Genomic DNA, 19945 nt, shown 5'->3' on the forward strand with positions numbered 1-19945 from the left:
TATCGGAAATTGGCCTGATGCAGCCAATAATTTGCTGATAAATGCTTGTGCTTGCGTGCAGCTGCAGCGCAGCACTCAGGGAGCGGGGAGCAGAGCTGGCAGTGTGGAGAGCTATGTGCAGCTGGTGAGTCTGTTGTGGTGAGAGGGGAAGAGGAGGGATAGGGTGTATGTGGGGGGAAGATCCAATGCCCTGCCGTGGTGAGGGAGGGGGCAGGGGCAGGCACTGCCTGGGCGGTGCATGGGGCAGAGCTGTAGCCGTAACTTGTTGGGGTGGGGGGAGGCTCCCCCCGCAGCTTGTACTGCGGGGGGAGTGTGTGCTCTCGGATCTGCATGGGGTGGGCTGGAGCTGAGGCTGCACTCGGCTTTTCTTGGTGGGGTGTGGACTCAGGGTAGGGTCTATGGAGGGGGCTGCAGCCACCCCAAATTTTCCTGTAGCCCCACTCTGAGCGCTGCCACCACTGTGCGCCTGGCGCAGCCCCAGCTGCAGCCCACCCGCCCGCGTGCCCTGTCCTGCCCCGCCCCACTCCCCTGTATCCACCCAGTATGCAAGCAGTGGTGGGAACTGCTTCCCCCGCCCCCAACAAGCTGCGACTCTGTCCCCTACCCTGCACTGGCTGGGCAGTGCCTGCCCCTGCCCTTCCTGCTTCTCTCATTGCGAGGGTCGTTGATCTGCCCCCCCGCCCCAAATGGACGTACCAGTTGCATGCAGCTGTATCAGAAATTGGATCAGTATCAGTCAATATGCCTCCTTAAATATCGGTATCGGCCTCCAAAATCTCTATTGGTGCACCCCTAGTTGCCTAAGTTTTAGGAATTCTATTAAAGAGCGAAGAACTTTCCTAGTTGGATGTCCAAGTGCATTTGGAACTTGGCTGTGTCTCGGCCGGCCAGGGCCGACTCGAGGTGATTTAGAAATTGCTTGTTCGTCAGGGCGGGCTGGTGAATGGAGAGGCAGACAAGGTTTAATGGTTGCAAAAATGTTTACTTACGCCGCTTGTAGTTGCGACGCAGATGGTCTGGTCGTCTGAACAACTATGTGAGTTGTTCCAGCTGGCGGGGCCCCAGCCAGTTAATCCGTCCACAATTTAAGCCGGCGGGAAAAGGGTACGTCTGGGATTGCGCTCGGCGACGGGAAGAAAGATCGATAGGTGATCAGTCTATCGATCAGCTAGCCGCAAGTCGGATCTCTTCAGAGGCACTCTGCAGCATGCTCAAAGTTCTCCGACTTGGGCGGAAGTCGCACGGAATTTTAAACGGCTAGCAAGCCAATTACTAGCCGCCACGTGTGAATAATTTAGCACTGGCCAATAGCAGAACACAAATTTGCATTCGAATGGCGGGAACTCTTTGCATCGTGCATTTCTGTGCTGCAAAGAAGAAATGCACCCTGCAAAGAAAGCTGCAAATTGGCGGGAACCCTCTTGCACCGAGGTTCTTCTGTGCAGCAAAAACCCTCGCTGTGCAAGAGGCTCTCATGTGGCAAGAAAATTCCATCGTGCCGAGGCACCAAAATCATTGGGTTGTGACAGGCTGGTGTGCTTACTAATTCATTAAAGTCTTCCCTGACCAGCAGTTTTAATCTTTTCAAATTGGCAACCCTGTATTCAAAGTTATATTTTTGTGGCTGCCTGTTATATTTTTTATAAAGGAATAAGATGTTGTAGCGATGGTAAGCTTACATAATGCTGATGTGTATCAAGAGGCTGACAATATTAGATGTTGGAGGGCAAAGAAGTGAGTTTTTGGTTGTGTCAGGCTAGTAAAATTTTCCATTCTTTGTGATCTGCCCTGGAGGTTGTGACCCACTGGGTGAGAAATGTTGGTTTAGGCATCTGATGCACAATCAGATGTTTGTGCAGCTAAATGCTACATCACTTTCTATAAAATTAATCTGTTGGGTGTTCTGTGCTCTTCTCCATCCTCCTTTTGCTTATCTGCCATCCTTGTAAGTTGCTAACTACTTAATTAGCTTTATCCATGCCCATTGTTCCATTTTCTAAGTCTCCTAGTTTGTTGATTTCCTTTTCCCATCATCTCTCTTCCCAATTCTACAATTAAGAAGATTCAGGCTACTTCTTTCCCATTTTGCTCACTTTCCTTGTCTGGTAGTTGTAAAGCAAAGATGTCAAAGATGTGTGCAGCGATCTGCTGCCTGCACACCTACAGCATGCAGACTGCAGATCGTGACTCTGCCCTGGCCCTGGACCAAGCTGCACCCACCGCAAGATCCCAGCAGCTCCAGAGCAGCCCCCTGCTCCTGCCCTGCCCTCCCAGCGTGGCTAGGGCCAGTCTCCATGGAAACCCCAGCTTTGTGCTATCACAGTGCAGCTGTGACTGGGGTCTCCGTGGAGATAGGGCCCAGCCATGCGGGTGGGAAATGGAGTCTGGCTGCTGGCCAGACTTTGCCCACCCCTAGCCTAGATTGTAAATTTTCTTTGCCCCTTTGATGCTAATGAGAGTACTGCTTTATTTGGTTGTGGATGCCAGACACTTCCTTAACTTAGAATTACAATGTCATTATATTTAATTGGCATGGGTGCTTTACTCTTTTTATTTTTACATTTTTTTTAGGAGTCTCTTCTAATTGGACCAAGATTCCACCACCACTCTTCAGAAAAGCTGTCATAGTTTTGATAGATGCTCTGAGAGCTGATTTTGTTTTTGGATCAAAAGGTAAACAGTTCATGCCATATGTTACACAGCTCGTTGATAAAGGGACGTCCCACAGTTTCATAGCTGAAGCAAAGCCACCCACTGTGACCATGCCTCGAATTAAGGTAAATGTTTCAGTTTTGATTTGGGGCTGCTTGAGGTTATTCACAAGCTATATTTGTTGTCCTACCTAGAAAAGGAGCCAAAATAATTTGACATTTTCCCCCCTACTCTGTACACTTACAGGAGGTGAGAAGAGCAAAGAGGTGATCCATCTTTTTTGGAGATATTTGGACTGGTGTTGTGTCATAGGCTTTGCTGCTCTGGAGGGATCCTTCTTTTTCTTTTCAAACGTGACAATGCCGGGGAGTTGCATAGTCCTTTTCCTTTAAGTTAAAGAGCATTTCTGCTGTACTATAATCGATTTGGAGTAGGAGCAGTTTTTGGTGGAATAGTGAATGGTAACAGGAAAATAGGGCATAGAGTTCCTACCTTCCTGCCCATTTCTCCTTCCTGTTGGAGAGGGAAAGTCACAAAGGAAGGTAGAGAGGGCAGTTATGAGACTAGGGAGACAGAATGGAAGGAGAAATGGCAGTGGAGTAAGAAACCAATATAGTGAATCTTTATGTATTGGCTCCACAAGTGAAAAGTTGTATGAAAGGGTGGGTAAGATCTGCAAGATCATATTTCTTGACATATTTATTGAGGTGATCATTTCTCATGTCTCTCCAGAATTGCCTGAACAGTTTCTGTTTTAGAAGCATATTTTAGCCCATCTCTGTAAGTTCAGCTGAGAAACCTGGTTTGGCCTAAACTTCAGATTTACATTGGTAAAGGAATGTCTCTTTAACGTTTTTAGTGGAAATTAGTCCTTGTTTCAGACCATTAAAATATGAAACTGTGGATGACTGTGTAAAGGTATTATTTAAGCTTGAACTTCCTGGTAATTAATCTGAGTATTTCATGAAGTAAGAAAGTGTCGCTTTCCCCATTTTATAGAGAGAGGACATTGAAGCACAGAACTGAAATAACTTGGCCAAAGTTAGTAAGCAGGCCAAAGGGATCAAGTATCTTGAGGCTTGATTTAGTGGTCTCCATTGCCATTAGTCTCCTTTATACAATTAGCTGGACATTCCCATGTCAAGCTTTGAATGCAGTTAAATAGCTTTAAATTGCTTGAGAGGGATTGTGATTGTTGGAGCTGATTTTAGTATTTAGGCTTTGACAGTTTGAAACTAGATAGGTGTGTTGCTTTACCACTTGGGGCCGTGTCCGGATGAGCACAGCCATGTGGTATGCAATGCCGCAGACCCATCTGCGGTGCCATGCGCCACACATTCAGGCATTCTCTGTGCTGCTTCCTTGTAACGTGGGGAGTGGAGGGGTTTGACCCTAGGAGATCTTGGGGTCAGAAAAACCCGTAAAGAAAAAAGCAGGATGGCGCACATGGTGGCAGCATGTGCCGCCCAAAACCAGAGCCTAGCCAGCTGGAGCCACACTCCAGCTGCTGGCAGGTTTCCAGCTGTAGGAGTGCTGTGGCTGCAGCTTTCCTGGTCCTCAGGACCCCAGGTAAGGCTGCTGGGGCCAGCACAGTTGCTGACCCGAACCTCTTCTATTCCACTGGGGGTAACCTGCCAGAGTGTGTGTGGCACTGGCGTTCCCCGGGGACAAATAGCAGTGGCACAAGGTGTTCTGCTGCTTCTTGTCCCTAGGGAAACAAACATCCACGCTCGTGTGGATGTGGCCTAGTTGTACATTGGTTCTGTAGCATGGTAGAACCCACAACTAGTCAAGAGTATGTGCTGGATGCAATGGATAGTCACTTCTAGGTTTGCTCTTTACTTCAAGATCAGATCCTAGGTGCAAGTCTGGCTGATTAGCTCCTTAGATGGTCTGAATGAAGACCATAATAATCATATGGACAAGAGGTTGAACGCAGTGCTGTTTTATTTCTGTCTAAGTGCAAGTCACAGTGAAGCCTTTGAGACCTTGGTGCTATTCTAGACAATTGCATTTAGACAGTAATGGAACAATTGCTATTCTAGACAACAATAATCACTGTCATTGTTATTATTACTGTTATTGTTGTTGTTGTTATTTATTGTTAATATCAATATTGTTGTTACCACTGTTATTATCATTATTCCTTTAAACATTTTGCATATTTTACTAAACATCTTTGACTGTTATGTAAATCTTAGACACTGATTAAATACGTTTTTCAGAATGCCGTTAAAGAAAAGTACTGATATCTGTAAGTAAGTTCAAGGCTGATACAAGAAGATAAACATTTTTTCTTTGATAGAAGTGTATTTACATAGGCAGTATAAGATTTGTCCTTACCTATTCATTTCTTTGCTCTTAAGTGGTTGAGGTTTTTTAAATGCAGTAAGAAATTCCTCTGTAGTCACTTAGCAACCTTAACTGACTTTTGAAATTGAGTTCTTTGAATAGTAATATGTTAGAGACATTTTAATCATTTTGGTTGCATAACAGGGATTTATGCAATGTGGAAGTTTTGTCTTCTAAAGCAGAAATGTTGAATTCAACAGAATAAATATTACATGAGCAGGGATGTGACTAAGAAGTGACCTCTCAAGTTGCTTTATCAGCTGGACTACTGAAATCCCTTGTCCTGAAAATTTTATGACAGCTGTGGGATTAGGGTCTCCACATGTATTATTCTTCTAATATCAGAGGGTAAATTAAAAAGAAAAATGTTACATTCCTTCTAGCTGTAAAGCGTGGTGTCAATATTGACACAATTTAATGAAAAGGAAACCCAAAGCTGGTAGAATTTTAAGAATTTTTATTCTTGGTAAAGCTGTATATGACTTCAGTATGACTTGCTGATTTATCCTATGAAATGCAACCACCAGCATGTGTGTGCATACTTAAAAAATATATGCATGTGTATTTGTGTGCGCATGTGCAGCACATGCTTTATATTAATATACCCTGCTGCTTCTGTCCATATGACATAGCAGTATAAAAGAGATATGCCATATGCCATATAAACCAAGTGTATATTGCAAAACGTATACTGCTGTAACAACCTTCAGGTTCCTGCAGGTTGGAACACAAGTTGTAGTGGGGATGATTTGGAGGGTGACACCAGCAAGTTCCATGTGTTTGGAAAATTTTGCAGTGGTTGCAAGCACATGGTGGACCTCATGGCTGCAAGCAGCAGCACAGAGCATGTGGCATGTCTAATAAAGATCCAAGCTCTTCCAGTCCAAATGTAATCTCTTTATTATTGCACAGAGGTCCGTGTGAGAAACAACCACTGTTTTACAGTGAAAGTTCTCAGAATGGTAGAGATGTGCAATAAAAAAGGTTGGGTTATAACTAATATTCTGCCTCAATACTGAAATCCTTGGTGAGGGTTGCATTCTTTTTCACTTTGGCTAATGTTGTTTATGCCTCTACATTTCCATAAATCAGGGGTTCTCAAACTTTGTGATACTGTGACCCCAAGTGCTGGATGGGGAGCTTGCATGCGGCAACCTCTGCTGCCATCCATCACTCCCCGCTGCCGCTGTGTGCCGCTTTCCCATGCCACCTCACGTACCCTGTGGAAAGTTTGCGGCCCTCTTTTAAGTTGCTTGCAACCTCCCAGGGCGTCGCGACCCACAGTTTGAGAACCCCTGCCATAAATCAGTACTTTATTACCTGGTGCTTCTGTTAAAACAAGAAGGTTTCTGTCCTCTTGCGCTGAAATTTTCTAACTTTTGGAATTTCTGTAGAATTATGGAAAAACAAGGCTGGAAGGGCCCTCTGGAGGGCATTTAATACAATAGCTTGATCGAGGCAGGAATATCCTTGCTTAAGCATCCAAGCTAAGTGTTTGTCTAACCTGATCTGAAAAGCTGCAGTCTCTAGGTAATCTGTTCCAATGCTTAATCCCCCTTGCTTTAGCCTGCCTGTAGGCTGAAATTTATGAATGTCTATGCTCCTCCTACTGTGTATTTTCTTGGGTCTTGTCTTTACTAATGTTCATTCATAAGAGAGCCTTGCCTGTATAACTTATTCCACCATGCTAAAATGCTCTTATTCTGGAACAAGTGTTCACATATGGGAATAGTTAGGGAAACTAGACAAGTTTGTATACAAGTTTCTCTCTCTCATCCTCTCTCTCATCCTCTCTTTGACAACTGTGATTGCTTGAAATTTGCTTGAGAGGGATTGTGATTGTTGGAGCTGATTTTAGTGTTTAGTAGATAGTACATTGCTATTCTAAGCTTTTGTTGCCACCTTTAAGGGTATACAAATATATAGGGGTCTTCTCAAATAGAGGAGGCAGCTGGCTGATTTCATGGGCAGATCGCAGGGCTGGCTGCCATTTTCACGGGCATGTCATGGTGGGCCCCTTCTCCCCACATGCCTCTGCTTGGCCAAGGGTCCCATCCCTCCCTGAAGATTGGCAGATGGCCTGGAACTGTGGCTTAATTGCTTACCATTAATGGCTTCCATGGGTTTAATCGGGAGATTAAGCCCACAAAAGCCGTTAATGGAAATATTATCAAGCAATCTAAGCATTTAATTAAACTCTAAACTGAAATGTCTTATGAAATTAAAGCTATACACAACATGAATTGTAACTAATACCATAACTGTACTTTATTAAAGGATGTTATAAAAAGGAATTTACTCAATGCTAACCTTGAGATAAGCAATTCATGCAGTGAAATGCTAACATGCAGCATCCACTGACAGTAACTGCTGACATCCTCTGTCTCTGTGGGATGAACACTTGTCCACACACTGAGATGGCACGCTCAGCATCTACTGAGTTCATTGGAATGGTGAAGCAGCATTTTGCCAGGGCATGCAAATGTGGAAACCAGTCACAGCCGAAAACACAGGCATGGGTACAGGTATTCGGCACTTTGACAAAGTTCATGTAAGCAGCATGTTCATTGTTATCCTTCTGCCACCCAGGGATTGATTTCAGTAGCTGAGGGTCAGAACTTTAGAACAGGCACCTGGTTGGGGTCCAAAATGTGAACTAAGGAAAGAGGCAGCCAGTTGTCTGAACTGCTGTTGTAGTGACAGGTCATGCCTTCTGTACTGATTCAGCTTTGCAGCTATTGCCTGGAACAGGGTCCTTCTCTGCTAGTTTTCAGAAGGACAGTGTGACAGTTCTTGTTGATGCTATGTCTTCGACCCAGCTTATCAAATCCATCAGCTTGTGTGCTTGGTCGATCACAGCCTGTCAACCTTCAAACTACATTAGAAGCTCCATGAACTGGGTGACATTTTCTGCCACAAATGTCTCCCTGTTCCAGGAGATTGCGAAGCTTAAACATGCACTGTGTGCTTGGTATGATTTTCAGCTCCTTGCTCACAAACTGCTGGTAGTACTACATATGCTCTGTGTGGTAATGGACTGCATTGAACCACAAGTTCCACCTTGTGAGCTTGGGCTGTGGTGGCAGCAACACAGTGCCATGTGAGTCCCCACTTGTGGTGAGGAACTCCGTGTACCAGACCTTATGGCCTGGATAGGACTTGAAGGCTTTCCTGAAGAAGGACACCAGGCTCTCCACATCAGGGAACTGCATGTGCCAAATGTCACGTACTAAAGACAGAATGTGCATATTGCAAGTGACGTGAACTGTGTTGGACAGCATTCCTTGGAGCACATCAGAGAGCTGTTCACATGTACATGGCATTGTTAGACAGGAATGCTGAGATCTTGTTAAATGTTAAGCCATACTTGACAGTTGCCTTCATAATGACTTAAGGCAGTAGAAAAATTGACAAACATGAGGTGGACTGGCTTTATTTGAAAAACAGAAAGGTCCTGGTCTGTCCAGCTCACAGGTACAAATAAAATTTGCAGCACATAATTATCTTGAGAGCTGGTGCCTTCATCAGCTGCAGTGGAGGAGGAGACATACAGTACCAATGCAGTCTTTGTGAACTGTACATGTTAACAGTCACTACAGAGAGAGAGTCTCGGTAAAGCTTGTTTGCAACATGGAACACTGCCAGCATTTGGCACATTTGGGTTCAGGTAGTCCCTTAACTTCGGGTGATCAGGTTTCTCCAGCAGAATGTTTGCCACCGTGAAAGCCTCCAAGAGGGAAAATACTGTCTTTTGCTTTGCCAACCTGTTTTCTGCGGTCCTTCAAACAGCAAGGACACGGTCATTTGTTTCTTCCTCTGACTTTCAGCCTCTGTAACAGCCTTTTGCTTCATGTGCACCTCAGACTCTAAGTGTCCATACTGGTTTTCTTCACAGTCTGCCTCCATCTGCATGCAAGGTCCCTGCAGGATACTTACATGGTCCAGAGCTGAAATGTATTTGTATGTCTTGAAGGATTTCTTAGTCTTTATCCCTGCTTCTCAGGCTGTTTCCCTGATTGGCCCTGGCTCCTGGACTGAGCCTGTGTCACAGGTTCAGCCTGTGATTTGCTTCCTCTCCCCACCCCCTTTCTGCCTCTTCTGCTGGTAAGTTTTTTGTTTTTGTTATTTTTTCCTTCTGCAAGCCCACCAAAATCACAGTCTACCTGTGGCCCCATCCTATCTGCCTGGTCGAGCATGACCAGCTCACAGGGGCCACTTAGGGAGTTTTGGTGAGCTGTTGTTGGGCTGCGGGGCACGGGTGATGGTAGTGCTGGTCTGGCCCACAACAGGCCACCAAAACTCCCTAAGTGGTCTTTCAGCCAAATAATTGCCTACCCCTGACCTAGTTGCATTAGATAAGGATAAAACTATAATGAGCTATAGTATACCAGTGAAGGTTTAGGCACAACTGGCTTTTCTCCTGGGCTTTCTCCTGTGGGCAGGCTATTACATGATTATTCATTATGTGATTTCTTGGACTTTCCTGTAAAGCAATTGCTACTAATTAATGTCAGGTAGGGTACTACATTTTTTCAGTCAAACATCAACTACTTTAATACTTTTGTTATGTTTTTTGCAGGCTTTGATGACTGGTAGCCTACCAGGTTTCATTGATATTATCATGAACCTTAATTCTCCAGTGCTCTTGGAAGACAGTCTTATATGGCAGGCAAAAACAGCTGGGAAAAGAATAATCTTTTATGGAGATGACACTTGGGTTAAGCTGTTTCCAAAGTATTTTGTGGAATATGATGGAACTACATCATTTTTTGCGCCAGATTTTACAGAGGTGAGTGGCTTTTTATAAATTCAAGCTATGTAGTGAGAACACAAATATGTAGTAGACATCTAGTGAAAGTTTTCCTTAGAGAAATGTTGCCTTTCTTTTGTAAGGCATTTGGTATTGAATTGGAGCAGACTATTCTCAAAATGGTGTTTGTGGTATGAGACTAGGGGCTTCTGTTCTTTCACTGATTTATTGATTGATTTATTTATTTATTAAATGTGGAAGGTGCTTTGACGACAGTAATAAGGTAGCATGGGCAAAGGGCATGTGAATAACTGCCCTTAATACTTAAGTGACTTACCCATAACACTTTTGGTGAGACACTATGTTACTTTGTGGAATTTTTAAACAGTCCAATCTGCTCTTAACTTTAATGCAAGCCCGCTTTAAAAAAAAAAAAAAAAAAAAAAAAAAAAAAAAAAAAAAAAAAAAAAAAGCTTATTAGTATAGATTGAGTCTCTGGGGCTTACCACAACCCAGCATTTCAATGTGCCTTGCCTCACAGCTCCTGCAGGAGCTGTGTGGCAAGGCATACAGTGGACCCAGTTGCAGAGAGCCTCGTGGCTCTTCTCGCCAGGAATCTTGCATCCCACTTGCCTAGCAGCCCATTTTCAAAATTGGGATGCTGGCTGTCCCAGTCCCTGTGGCGACCCTGGTCCCAGTGCCAATGCTGACAATCAGCTACTGATACTCAGAATCAAAACGAGGGTATGCCACATACTCGGTTTATGGTTCCATACTAACTAGGTACAGAGATGTTACACATTTTATCTTTGTAGTTGGTTTCCCACTCTGACACCCTAAATTGGCTGAATGTGTGGCACTTAGTATTTATGGTTGATTAACAAAAAATTAAATCTGTGCCGGGGCCTAAATAATCTACCTTTTTTCTTTGAACCGGCAAGCACCCTGTACCTTTCTCTAATTTCTCTCAGACTTGAATGTAATGATTCTTTCTCACATATCCTTACTTCCTAGTAGAAGGGAGAAATGATTATGAAAAATATTTTTCCTTTCCTCTCTAAGGTCGACATTAATGTTACCAGGCATTTGGATACCGTGTTAAAAAGAGAAGACTGGGATATACTAATACTTCATTACCTGGGATTGGACCATATTGGTCATATTAGTGGACCCAACAGTCCTTTGGTGGGACCAAAGCTACAGGAAATGGATAAAATCCTTAAAAAGATTCATCTCTCTCTCCTCTCAAAGGTGAAACATGTATTTCTTAACACAGATCTAATAGTTATAGACTGAGGTGCTTGACCCCTGGCCTGTGGGCAAAATTGGCCCACAGTCCTCTTTAGGGCTCTCTATGAATCCTGAAATTTGGTGGTAGAAGAATGGTGGCACTGCTTGCCCACTGGCAAATTTCAGGACCTGTGGAGAGACCTGGGACTTGTGTGCTGAATCAGGCGCCCAATCCCAGTGTGCAGGCCGAGGCACGGATTCAGCACTGGGGACATCAGGAGCAGCTAGCAGTGCCCAAGTTTGCAGGAGCGCCGGTGGGGGCTCTGCCTGCCGTGGTGGGGGGCAGGCTGTGGGCACACCCTCTGTCTCCACCCAAGCCCAGCTTCCCCGCCTCCCTCCTGGTGCAGCACAGCTGAGCTTCATAGAACCCTGCCAGCCTCGCCTCATACTCTTGCCCGGCTGTTGCTGTGCTCCATGCGCCTGCTTGCTGCCCCTTCCCTCACCCGCTACAGCCATTTCCCCGCTCCCCTTCTCCCCCGTTCTGCTGGCTGGCCAGCCCAGTTGCAGCGCCAGGGATGGCAGGAGCAGCTGGGACATGGTGCTGGAGCAGTGAGCGTGGGGGGCAAGGGGACAGGGAAGCAGCAGAAGGGCAGCAGTGGCAGATGGGGGCGGGGGGAAGTGGCAGCAAGAGGAAGCACAGGGCTGTGCCAGTGCCCGGGGCCAGGAGCAGCAGGAGCGCAGCACCTGGGCCTGCAGGAGTGCTGGGGGGCCTCTGCCTGCTGCAGGGGGGGCACTGTGGGCAAACCCTCCCCCTCCACCCAAGCCACAACCCTCCCTAGCTACCCTCCGCCCACACAAGCCCCCCCACAAAACCCACACCTACCCACTATATACAAAAGTAAGACTTTATTTTAAGCTCTGATACTATCACTTTCATGTACACTACATACACATGTAAATGAGGACAAAAATATTTTTTGAAAGAAATTAATGAATTTTGTAGTACACGTTTGATTTTTAGAATAATTTGGTATTTTTCTGGTTCTGAGATGGCAAACCCTTTTGCTGAAAGGAGTACTTCTGAGGAGCAAGGGGAGGGACTTCTGGTGGCAAAGGTCAGGGGTTAGGAGGTAGTGCTAAGGGTCCCAAGATGGCGACCTGGGGGCGGGGCACCTATCAAGGGGTGGTGCTGCCCCTGCGGCCCTCAATGGCTTGCCAAAACTCTGTAAGCGGCCCTCCGCCCGAAATAATTGCCCGCCCCTGAGCTAGATGCTGCTCTCCAAGCTGCTGGGCTGCATATTGGCAATTGGATCAGTATTGGCCTATATGACTTGTTAAAAATTGGACATTGGTATCGGCCCAAAAATTCTCTGTCAGCGCACCCCTAAAATGCAGTTGTAGAATTCAAACATACATCCTGCTAACATTTCATAGAATCGTAGGCTGGAAGGGACCCTGAAGGATCATCGGGTCCAGCCCCCTGCATGAGCAGGAAAGACATCTGGGGTCAGCCAGGTGACTGTCCAGTCTTCTCTTGAAGACCTCTAGAGTAGATGATTGCACCACCTCTGGGGTGAGCTTGTTCCATAGTCTGGACACCCTAGTTGTAAAGAAGTTTTTCCTAGTGTTCAGCCTGAAACTATGTTCCCGGAGTTTGTGGCCGTTGTTTCTAGTTTTCCCCCAGGGCGCCCTGGTGAACAGTTGTTCACTGAGCCCCTGATGTATGCCTCTGATATAGCCGTAAGCCGCAATCGGGTCCCCTCTCAGCCTTCTTTTCTTTTGGTTGAAGAGTCCGAGATCCCTCAGCCTCTCCTCGTATGGCTTGCCATGCAAGTCCCTGATCATACAGGTAGCTCTTCTCTGGACCCTCTCGAGCTTTAGCCCATCCTTGTTGAAGTGCAGTGCCCAGAATTGGATGCACTACTCCAGCTGCGGCTGCACCAATGTTAAGTAAAGCGGGAGAATCACTTCTTTGGATTTACTGGAGATGCATCAGTTGATGCATGCCAGAGTTTTATTGGCCCTAGCAGCTACTGCGGCTCATTGCCGGCTCATTCATGTTGGGGTCTGTTGTTACCCCCAGATCTCTTTCATTTGTAGTGCTGGTCAGGTTAGCGATGCCCAGTCTGTAGGTGCGCTGGGGGTTCTTCCTTCCCAGATACAGGACTTTGCATTTCTCTATGTTGAACCTCATCTGGTTCTGTTCTGCCGAACATGCCAGCCTGTTTAGGTCTGCTTGTATCTGCAGCCTATCTGCAGGTGTGTCAGCACAACCCCATATCTTGGTGTTGTCTGCAAACTTGGTCAATGGGCTTTCCATCCAGTATGTCGATGAAGATATTGAACTGCACGGTCCAAGTACTGACCCCTGGGGTATGCTGCTGCCTAAATCTCGTCAGGACTACACCGATCCATTCATTTGGACTCTCTGCATCCTACCCTACAACCAGTTTTGCACCCACTTGACAGTCCCACAGTTGAGCCTGATATTTTTCAGTTTTCTGATCGGTACCTTGTGGGATACCAGGTTAAAGGCTTTCTGGAAGTCAAGGTATATGATGTCAACTGCTTTTCTCTTGTCCAGGTGACGAGTCACCTGATCGTAGGAAGAAATGAGGTTGGTCAGACAAGACCTGCCCGTGATGAAGCTATGCTGGCTGTCATTCAGTATCATGCCTTCTGCAAGTTTGTCACATATAGCCTCTTTGATGAATGTTTCTAGGATTTCCCCTGGAATAGAAGTTAAGCTAATATTTGTTTGTAAGCAAAATTTCTTCCTAACAATGCATAAATTTAGGTATGACTAATATTGGTTAATAGGTACAGAAGCACATCAGGGGTTTATTTAATGGAGAATAAATTTTACTCCTGAACTGGCTGGTCACTTTGAGAGATTCTGGTATTTGTTAGAGTTGTTAATTCATCTTAGAGCCTCTTTATAGAAATTGTTGGCTCAAGAGCTCCAGTCTTGACTTGGTTATTTTCATGAAGCCATGAATCTTTAGCTTAGTAGCTGTTCTCATCAACAGCAACAGTACTTCTATGTAGCTGTTTCTGTAGTGAAGCGGCTTAACCAGATCTATGGTTGTACAAAGAACAGACTCTATATAGAAGCTGTTCCTTTACTTAAATGTCTTCTCATGCATGACATATTATACTAGATTAGCAAAATCCACTTTGCATTTACCATATTTTCTTCCATGACACACCTCTGAAAATAAGATACACACCTTGGTTTAGAGAAGGCACTACAAAATAATTTTTCCAGAGTTATGACTGCACAGAGCAGGGACAGAGCCTAATTTTCAACTCACTCACCCTCCCTTTCCTGCTCAGCCAAAAGCTGATAGTGTAGCTGCTGTTGGAAACTGGACTCCGTGGGTAGATCTGGGATTTTGGGGAAAAAACCCCCCAAAAACCCCCAAAACAGTCTTCATGGCTGTGAAATAGGAGGAGAGAGATCAGGAACAGCTAACAAACAGCAAAATTGCCGAAGAAAAGATTAATGGAGCATCAACCCAGTAAAATGAAGAGGGTCATTAGCACCTGTGGAGTGAAGAACAGTTAACAGGAATTAGGTAGATCTAATGAGCCACAAAGTTAATTGACTCTGTCAGTGCAGCGTAAATAGAAATGCCACTGCTGCTGCCAGGAATGCTGCTGGTTTTACATTTTATGTGAAGCTTATTTGCTAAAGGGTCAAATTACTTTATGCTCTGTTTTTATTTGGTGGGCAAAAATTGCTCCACAGGCCTGCTCGCTCTTCCTGTTTCTCTATGCCAACCAAAGTAAACATGCGGTTGAGATCAACCATGTCAAATTTCTGGCCTAAAACATCTGGGTCACAAGTGCAAGAAAAGAAGAAATTTGAATGTAAACACCATCTAAAACTTCTTCAGGCTTGGCCTTCCATGTCAGATGCTCATCTGAATATACAGTACATCATTTTGAGTTTATTTGTTCTGCCAGTTCAGGCTTATTAATATACCCTTTGAACCTATTTGAATTCTGTTTTCTCCTGCTCCATAAAATACAGATTACTAGGGGTGTGCTGATACAGATTTTTGCAACCGATACTGATAGCCGATTTTTAAGGTTGCATATTGGCTGATACCAATCTGGTTTCTGATACCCAGCCTGGCAATGCAGAGATCTGCCTCCAGCTGGTAAGTCTGGTGTGGTGGAAGGGGAGGGGGAGGGAAGGAGCACTGGGGATCAAGGCCCCCACAGTGAGGGAGGGTGTGGGGCAGGGCCTGGGGCAAGCACTGCCCAGTTGGGGCAGGGTGGGCGTGGTATGGAACTGCAGCTCGCACAGGGGTGGGGGGCATCTCCCGCCACCATTCACCACTCTGCCAGGAGCCACTGGTCTGGTGGCTCATTCAGCACTTGCCTATTTGTGCAGTGGCTCCTGCTGTCCTCCCATTGCTCATCCGGGGGGGTAGAGGGGCTTGTGCCCCTGCATCTGTGCAGGGTGGGCTGGGACAGGGGCTGTGCCAAGCTTCCTAGCGGGGCGGGGCTGTGCTGGGAAGGGGCTATGGAGGGGGGATTGCAGCCACAAATTCACTGTAGCCTCTTCCCAGCGCACCCCTGCCCTGCCAGGAGGCGCCTGGTCCCCCCCCCCCCAGATCTGGGGGCACACGCTCACACACTCGCAGATGAGCTGTGGGAGCGGCTATGGGAGCCCTGCTGGATGAGCCGCTGGATCAGCGGCAGTGGGAATTGCTCCTCGCACCTCCCGGATGAGCTGCAGCTCTGTGCCGTGCCCATCCTGCCCCAGCTGGGCAGCGCTTGCCCCAGCCCCACCCCCACATCTTACTCACTGTGGAGGCCTTGATCTGCCCTTCTGCACACCTTCCATCTCCTTTCACCACACCAGACTTACCAGCTAGAGGCAGCTCTCCATGCTGCGGGGCTGTGCACCTTGCCGCCTGTGCTGCGCTGCAGCTGCACACATGCGCGGGCCATTTATCAGCCAAATTATCAGCCTGATATGGCTGATTTCCGATATAGTAAATTTTCTTTATATCGGTCCTGATCCAATATTGGACCGATGCATTGCTGCACCTCTATAGATTACATCAGTCTACCTGTATTTCCTGTATAAATGTTTAAATCCTGTTCGCTGCTCTTATGCTCTCAACAATCTGGCTATATTGTCAAGGGGCCAACTGTGTTTCTCTTATTGGTTTTGTTCTTTTTGGGGGTAGAAATGTGGAGATAATGGGCTGTCTTTTGTTTTCCTTGCTAGGAACTGAAAAATGTGTGCACCTTGAGACCTCAATAGTGTAGCTATAGAGGGCTACACCCTGTATAGAAGGGACCGGGTGGGGAAGAAAGGTGGAGGCATTGCTTTCTATGTGAAAGAGCAGTACACTTCCTTGGAGGCTGACATCGGCTCCAAAAATGGACAGTTTGAAACCCTCTGGGTCAAGTTGTGGGGGGGCGGGGTGCGGCGCAGCAAGAGATGCCTAACTGTAGGTGTATACTACAGACCACCAAAAGAGGGGGAGGAACTCGATCTGGAGTTCACCTGAGAATTGACTGAGGTTGCATGTGCATGTAACATGGTCGTCATGGGCGATTTTAATTATCCAGACATCTGGAAGGAACACTCAGCCAAGTTGGATTGGTCACAATCCTACCTGACCTGTGTCAAGGACCTCTTCCTGACTCAGGAGGTCCATGGGCCAACCAGAGGTGACACTCTGCTAGACTTGGTCCTGGCCAAAGGAGACGACCTGGTGACTGACTTAAATATAGAGGGAAGTCTAGCCAACAGCGACCCTGAAACCATCATGTTCACTGTCTGACATAAGGCAGACAAATTGGATAGCAGGATTGAAGTCTTGGATCTCAAAAATACAAATTTCAACAAGCTTAGGTCACTAGTAGGGCAAGTGCTGTGGGACTAAAAGCAAAATGTGTGCACGAAGATTGGTTGTTTCTTAAGGACATGATCTGTGAAGCACAAAGGAAGTCCATTCCCATGCAGAGAAAAGGTAACAGAAGGGCTGGGAAGCCCTGTTGACTAAACACGGAAATCGCAGTCCTCTTAAGAAAGAAGAAAGAGGCTTATAAACAATGGAAGCTTGGCCCGGGTCCCAAGTAGGACTATTCCATGATGTCCCGCATTTGCAGGGAACAGATAAGGAAGGCTAAAGTGGCAACCAAACTTAGATTAGCAATGGGAATCAAGGACCACAAGAAGTCCTTTAGGTACACAGGGAACAGGAGGAAAACAAATGGGTGTGTGGGGCCATTGTTCAGCAAGTCAGGAGAGCTGGTTACCAGTACCCAGGAGAAAGCTGAACTCATGAATGACTACTTCACCACAGTATTTCACCAGACCAAGGGGAAAAACAATGCCAGGTAGAGTACAGGATGAACATGGTAGGAATAATTGCCTTCCTACTATTGCTGTAGAATTGGTGTATGACTAATTAAAAAATTTAGGTGTATACGAGTCAGTGGGACTGGATGATCTTCATCTGAGAGTGCTGAAGGAGCTGGCCGAAGTCTTTGTGGAACCCCTGGTGAAACTCTTTCACAACTTGTGGCACTCTGGAGAAGTCCCTGAGGACTGGAAGAGGGCTAATGTTGTGCTCATCCACAAGAAAGGGTAGGAGGGAGGACCCAGGTAACTATAGGTCAGTCAGCCTAACTTCCCTCCTAGGGAAAATCCTAAAAAAGTTCATTGAGGAGTCTATCTGGAGTAAGCTTGCAGAAGGTGAGATTCTGAATGACAGCTAACATGGCTTCATCGCAGGCAGGTCTTGTCTTACCAACCTCATCTCCTTCTATGACCAGGTAATTTGCCCCCTGGACATGAGAGAGCAGGTTGATATTGTATACCTTGACTTCCAAAAGACCTTTGTTCTAGTATCCCATACTGTCCTCCCAAGAAAATTGGAGAATTGTGGGCTTAGCTCTGAGACAGTCAGGTGGGTGAGAAACTGGCTGCAGGATAGAACCCAGAGAGTTGTAGTGAATGGATCTGTCATGCTGGCGAGAAGTGGGCAGCGGTGTCCCATGGGGTAAGTGCTCAGTCCAGTACTTTTCAACTTCTTTAATGATTTGGATGTGGGAGTGAAGAGCTCATTGGCCAAGTTCGTGGACGACACCAAGTTATGGGGGAGCGTGGTTACGCTTGAAGATAGGCTACATATACAGGCAGACCTAGACAAGCTAGCAAGTTGGGCGGATCAGAATCTGATGAAGTTCAATGTCGAGAAATGTAAAGTGCTACACTGTGGGACAAGCAACCCCCAACACACCTACAGGCTTGGGGGCACCAAACTGACCAGCACCATGAATGAAAGGGACCTGGGGGTAATGATAGACCACGGTATGAATATGAGCCGACAGTGAGATGCTGTAGCCAGTAAGGCAAATAATACTCTGGCATGCATCAATCAGTGCATCTCCAGCAAAACCAAGGAGGTGATTCTTTGGCTCTACTTGGCAGTGGTGAGATCGCAGCTGGAGTCCTGCGTCCAGTTCTGGGCATCACACTTTAACAAGGACATGGACAAGCTTGAGAGGGTCCAAAGAAGAGCCACCTATATGATCAGAGTCTTAAAAGGCAAGCCATACAAGGAAAGGCTGAAGGAGATCTGGGACTCTTCAGCCTGAGGAAAAGAAGGCTGAGAGGGGACCTGGTAGCAGCTTACCACTATACTAGGGGAATACATCAAGGGCTCAGTGAGCAGCTGTTTACCAGGGCCCCTGAGGGGAAAACCAGGGGGAATGGCCAAAAACTTCCAGAAGATCGATTTTCGGGTCAACGTTAGGAAAAACTTCTTCACAGTCAGAGTGTCCAGACTGTGGAATAAGCTCCTTCCAGAGGTGGTGCAATCACCTAGCCTGGAAATTTTGAAGAGGAGACTAGATAGTCAACTTGCTGGGGTCACCTGACCCCCAGTTATCTTTCCTGTTTGGTGCAGGGGCTGGACCCGATGATCTTCTGAAGTCCCTTCCGGCTTTACAATCTATGATTCAAAATGAAGGAGAAATTACTGTAGTTATTCTGGAAGTGTGGCTGCACAGCATTTAACAATTACTGTGTACCATATTTACTTGAATTTAAATTGACCCTGAATTTAAGTAGGGTTACCATATTTCCAGGATCAAAAAAGAAGACACCTGTGGGAGGGAGGGGGCAGGGAGCCAACATGGGCTGGTGGGACAAGAGGAGGAGGGGTATATGATTGTTGGGTGGGGACCTGTGCCCTGCCTATGCCCTGCCCTTCACTCCCAACCCACAGCCCCCTGCCCTGCAGCCCGCTAGTGCCCCTTACTCCTGACCCACAGCTGCCTGCTCCCCCCCCGCACTGCCGGTGGCCCTCACTCCTGACCCAGAGTCCCTTGTCCTCCCAACCCTGCTGCTCGTACAGCTCGTGCTTGCATACACGCACGCACACGTGCACATACACTCTGGCTCTTCCTCTGCCTCTTGCCAGGGCCCGTGACCCCTGATAGCCAGTCACCTTACCTGCTGCTCCCAGCCCAAAACATCCAAGCTGCTTATGCCTGGGAAAAGTGGAGGCAAAGCAAAAACCCAGACATTTGTTCTCATTTTAAAAACCCACCTGGACATGAGGATAAGGGGCCAAAAGAGAGGACATGTCTGGGAAAACACAGATGTATGGTAACCCTAACTTAAGATAACACCCCAATATTGAGATTCTATATATGGAAAATGTATAAATGTGTTATAATTTTCGAGATATAGAATCCAAGTATTGGAGGGTTGTCGAATCCCATTCCCCACTGCTATAGAGCAGGGAAAACAGTGGATGGGGGGTGGGGTCAGGGTCAGGTAGCCCCCTTGCCTTCTGCCCCCCTCCCACTTCTTCCCCCTGCAGCCTTCCTGTCACTTGCAGCCCCCTGCCCCTGCTCTCCCCAGTCTTTCCTCCCTACTCTCCACAGTGTTTGCCTCTCCTTCTCTTCCCCACCCCTCTT

General features: G+C 46.6%; 1 protein-coding gene across 3 annotated transcripts in view; it reads left to right on the forward strand.

Annotated features, from left to right (window-relative positions):
• Positions 1-2469: 2469 nt before the first annotated feature.
• Positions 2470-19945, forward strand: part of PIGG (phosphatidylinositol glycan anchor biosynthesis class G) — a 203112-nt gene continuing 185636 nt past the window's right edge. The window contains exons 1-4 of one of the 3 annotated variants that reach the window (XM_025199092.1): positions 2656-2777; positions 6399-6534; positions 9584-9793; positions 10817-11005. In XM_025199092.1, coding sequence (XP_025054877.1) covers positions 9590-9793; positions 10817-11005 — 393 coding nt within the window. In that variant the 5' untranslated portion in view covers positions 2656-2777; positions 6399-6534; positions 9584-9589. Of the gene's footprint in view, positions 2778-6398; positions 6535-9583; positions 9794-10816; positions 11006-19945 lie in introns of all 3 variants that reach the window. The other 2 variants (XM_025199090.1, XM_025199091.1) reach the window with 2 other exon arrangements.

The sequence above is a fragment of the Alligator sinensis genome, unplaced genomic scaffold (genome assembly GCF_000455745.1).
Source record: "Alligator sinensis unplaced genomic scaffold, ASM45574v1 scaffold607_1, whole genome shotgun sequence".
In the NCBI taxonomy this organism is placed as follows: Eukaryota; Metazoa; Chordata; order Crocodylia; family Alligatoridae; genus Alligator; species Alligator sinensis.